The sequence below is a fragment of the Palaemon carinicauda genome, chromosome 36, assembly GCF_036898095.1.
Source record: "Palaemon carinicauda isolate YSFRI2023 chromosome 36, ASM3689809v2, whole genome shotgun sequence".
In the NCBI taxonomy this organism is placed as follows: Eukaryota; Metazoa; Arthropoda; class Malacostraca; order Decapoda; family Palaemonidae; genus Palaemon; species Palaemon carinicauda.
This window is the reverse complement of record NC_090760.1, coordinates 71,279,701-71,284,700: the sequence shown is the minus strand read 5'-3', so window position 1 is coordinate 71,284,700 and position 5,000 is coordinate 71,279,701. Positions and strand designations below refer to the sequence as shown.

General features: G+C 34.4%; 1 protein-coding gene across 1 annotated transcript in view; it reads left to right on the top strand.

Annotated features, from left to right (window-relative positions):
• Window positions 1–139: 139 nt before the first annotated feature.
• Window positions 140–5,000, top strand: part of LOC137628683 (myb-like protein W) — a 25,049-nt gene continuing 20,188 nt past the window's right edge. Inside the window, exon 1 of the mRNA XM_068359835.1 lies at window positions 140–764. Coding sequence (XP_068215936.1) covers window positions 619–764 — 146 coding nt within the window. The 5' untranslated portion in view covers window positions 140–618. The remainder of the gene's footprint in view (window positions 765–5,000) is intronic.

The following is a 5,000-nucleotide window of genomic DNA, read 5'->3' as shown; positions in this document are numbered from 1 at the left end:
CCATTGCAGACGAATGGAGGACGCTGGAACAACTTGGCAACTCCCTTCTTCTTCTTTTTCATTTCTTCTTCTTCTTCCTCGACAGAGGTGAGGAACCTCAAGTATTGAGGTCAGGAGTAAAGTCGGTCACGAGTAGCAGCAGCAGTCTGACGAACACACGTACGAAGGCACGCACGCGCGCTCCGGCGGGCGGGAAGAATCCTACAGGAGACTCGTTAGAGACACGGCAGTGTATGTCGAGTAAACACTGCTCTCTGGAACTCCAGTTTGGAAAACATTAGAGGCGGCAAAGCTCTGTTGCTTTAGATTCCCATATTTGGTTTCGAAGTAGTGATAAAGATAAGCTTTAGACGACGATTTTCGATGTACGAGAACTTTGAAATATTGCACGGTGTTTACTGTCATCGAAGATGAAGATACGAGAACTTGGAAACATTGTTTACATTGTCATCGTAGGATAAGTTACGTTTGATTCTTCTAGAACGTTTGCAAAGGAATGCGCGTTTTACGAGCAGTGATACGTGGTTCTGTGATTGAAATTAAGAAAATAAAAAGATTTGTAACAAGTATAAGAGAAGACAGCACCTGGAAACATTTAAAAAGTGTAAAATATCTGATATGAAGTTCTCCACACCGTTAACAACGGTCCTGTGCTGGTCCATCTTCTTCCTCTGCTTCTTCAAAGAAACCAGGTCTTCGAACGGACCACCGTCTTCGGTCGACGACTCATTGGGGGCAATAAACTCAAGCCATCCAGACGTGAGGTAAGACTGAATCTCCTTAGACTTAAAAATAGCCTTAAAGTAGACTTTAAAGACTTTTCGAAGCCATACATCAAATTGGAAATAGCTTAAAGCATGAGGGAAACTTTAGCCTGGAGGAAATTGTTTTCCTAGAGGGTGGAGAAAGTTTTGGGGAGGAGGTCGGGGGGTGGGGGTTGGAAATAGCGGGACCTGTACAACTAACCCCCCCCCCCCCCAACCCTGGGGTGGGTGGTTGTTGAGGGGGGGGATGATTTCTAAAATAAGAAAGTTTTTAGTTTTTCCTCTAGCATCTTGCGAACTACTTAAACGTACCGATTTCCAAAGACAGATGCCTGATTTTCACTTGCGGTTTTCGATTAGAAACTCGAAACTTTCTGCGGTTTCAAACTTTCAAACTTTCTTCAGTTTCAAAATAGGTTCATTGAAGAGCGGTGTCTTTACTTAGTTTTTTTTTATTTAAAGCTTTAATCTATATTTGAAGAATAACTTGATTAGTAGGCCTACATTTTATTTTTACTGAGAGATACCATACTTGTTTGAGATTACGTTTAGGCCTATGTGTTAACAAGGTAAGTTATTATTTAACCAAATTTTTTTCAATCAATTTTATTCAAAATTCTCTCTCTCTCTCTCTCTCTCTCTCTCTCTCTCTCTCTCTCTCTCTCTCTCTCTCTCGATTCAAGTTATTAGAATATTGCATTTAACCAATTCTGTTTCTTTTTTAGATTAATTTTTTGCAATTCAAGCTCTCTCTCTCTCTCTCTCTCTCTCTCTCTCTCTCTCTCTCTCTCTCTCTTGATTCAAGATAAGTTATCAGAATATTGCATTTAACCAATTGTTATTTTATTAATTCTTGCAAGTCAAGCTCTCTCTCTCTCTCTCTCTCTCTCTCTCTCTCTCTCTCTCTCTCTCTCTCTCTCTCTCTCGATTCAAGTTATCAGAATATTGCATTTAACCAATTCTGTTTCTTTTTTAGATTAATTTTTGCAATCTCTCTCTCTCTCTCTCTCTCTCTCTCTCTCTCTCTCTCTCTCTCTCTCTCTCTCTCTCTCTCTCTAGCTTCATTTGGACTTTAAAAATTATATCCGAAAATTAAAATATCATAGCTTTTATTCACCAAAATTCCCAAAATAAATTGACAATATATCAGTTTTCTCCAGAGAGAGAGAGAGAGAGAGAGAGAGAGAGAGAGAGAGAGAGAGAGAGAGAGATTTTCTAACGATATCTATTATTTCATTTTCTAAATAAAACAATAATAATTAAATAAAAAAAAATAAAAAAAACGTTACATAACCGGAAAAACTGATTACTCAGCAAAAAAAAATCAAATCCTTCATAACTGTCATCTATTGTATAAAAAAAAAAAAAAAAAATTCTCATTTCATATCCAAAACAATGTGAATTGTAACAATGACCTTTAACTTCCGGGTTATATTCTGACCCTTGGCCCCTCGTACCGGACCCATAAGGTTTGCTGTCTAGGCCAATAGTACTCACTATTCAACGAGGCGGGGTCATTGACCTTAGGCTTAGATCTCTTACTTGATCCGGATGTAGAACCGTTATGACCCGGTTGCAGTATTGATGGGAATTATTACTATTATTATTATTATTATTATTGTTATTGTTATTGTTATCATTATTATTATTATTATTATTATTAGTTATTATTATTATTATTATTATTGTTGTTGTTGTTGTTGTTATTGCAATATTGATAGCAATTATTATCATTATTATTATTATTAATACTATTATTATTATTGTTGTTGTTGTTGTTGTTGTTGTTATTATTATTGCAATATTGATAGCAATTATTATTATTATTATTATTGCAATATTAATGGGAATTATTATTATTATTATTATTATTATTATTATCATCGCAATATTGGTAGGAATTATTATTATCATCATTATTATATTATTATTATTACAGTATTGATGGGAATTATTATTATTATCATCATTATTATTATTACTACTACTACTACTACTACTACTACTAGTGAAAGATAAAGCGAAGAAGTTTGCATCCTATGAAGACAATAGTAAAAAATATTAATGAGAGATTTGATTGAATGAATAATGATATAAGTAATGAATGACGGTAAAGTAATTTGTCTTGAAATAGGAAATTGAATAGGACTACTTGAAATAGGAAATTGAATACACTAATAATTGGACAAAGAAATATATAAAAAAGGAAATATCAGGTTTCTGATGTGCAAAAAGAAATTCGGGGTGAAGCTGCAAGCCCCACGACTAATGAGCAACATTTGTATAAGCCCATTACAATCTCCACCCACGTTAGGACATAGGGAAACCAGGTATTGGTTATTTTAGATGCATAAACTTTTGATCAGCTCTCAAGCCACCCTTCCTTCTTCAACCATGTTAGGATCTAGAGAAACCAGAAAGTGGTTGTTGAATAGAGAATCAAACATAGAATCAGCCACTATCGCTCTGCACCCAAGTGTGACCTGGAGGAGTAAGACAATGGCAGATAATGACTTTACTCAAAGGAACAGTAAGGTCGTGCGTCAATGAAAATCTATCACATCTGAGCGTTGCTTGAAGTCAGGCCCTAGAGAGTGCAAGTCACATATGATTCCAATGAATGAAGAACATCCAGAGAAATGAATGGAGTTTGAATGAAAAATGAATGATTGAAATGAATAATGAATGGCAATTTTTGGCATACGACCAGAATACTGTGATGTAAGCAGCTCCTCTAAGAGAAGGACATTCCAAAATCAAACCATTGTTCCCTAGTCTTGGGTAGTGCCATAGCCTCTGTACCATGGTCTACCACTGTCTCTTGGAGTAGAGTTCTCTTGCTTGAGGGTACACTCGGGCACACTATTCCATCTTATTTCTCTACCTCTCTTTTTTAAAGTTTTAGTAATTTGTATAAGAAATATTTATTTTAATGGTGGTAATGTTCTTAGAATTTTTTATTTTAATTGTTAATTACTTCTCTTGGAGTTTCCTTATTTCCTTTCCTCTCTGGTCTATTTTCCCCGTTGGAGCCCTCGGGCTTATAGCATTCTGCTTTTCTAACTAAGCAAGTAATAATGATAATAAAAATAGTAATAATAATAATAATAATAATAATAAAAATAATAATAATAATAATAATAATAATAATAATAATAATAATAATAATTATTTACTTGGACTGTGATTTTCATTTTGTATCTGCTAATTATCTTGTTCAGTAATTAATCAGGCGCTTTTAAGCTAATCCAATAATTAGTTAAATATCAAGAACACCGATTAATTACTGCATAAATTGTACAGTACATTATATGATAAGCTATACTCAGTTTATTTCTAATTGGGCGCATTTGCACTGACTCGCAGGGGTGCCCTTCTAGCTCGGAAAAGTTTCCTGCTAGCTGATTGGTTGGACAAAATAATTCCAACCAATCAGCTAGTAGGAAACTTCTCCTAGTTAAAAGTGCTAAGGTGTAAGAATTGCAATTTCATCCCTAAACTCCATTCTTAGAAATTTGATTTAGAAATTAGGTAGCCGAACATGTCAATTAGTTAATTATTTGTATATTTGCTTGGACTAGGGAAACAATCAACTAATAAAAAATATTTTTCTTTGAATAAACACTTTTTTAATTAAAGAAATTCTAAGAAAATTCTCTAACTGGAATGGTAGAAATTCTGGATCAAATTTCCTTTAACAAATCTAATTATGAACAAATAATTGAGAAATTTGAAATTCGTAGGATAAAAGTAGCATTATTTCGTGAAGTGGGAGAAAGCCGAGTAGAGAAGTATTGTCTCTCTAATTGCAAAAGAAAGTAGTGGTTCTCTAATTTGAGGCGAACGTTATAAAGTAGATGAGGGAAAATAAATAGTGTCTTTAATTTTAGTCAATTTCTTTAAATGAGGCGCATTTGTACCGACTTGCAGCGGTGCCCTTTTAGCTCGGAAAACTTTCCTGATTGCTGATTGGTTAGAATTATCTTGTCCAACCAATCAGCGATTAGGGAACTTTTCCGACCTAAAAGGGCACAGCTGCGAGTCGGTGCAAATCTGCCTCACTGAAAAGAATTGACTATAGTTGAACAAAGTGCTATTTTATGCGAACAAGAATAGTGTCTTTATTATGCTATTTTATGTGAATAAGAGAGACTTTTAAGAAATAAAGGAAAATGGAGAAAAAATAAAATAGGTTAACATAAGTGACTTTATATGATATGATAGAGATTCCCGAAT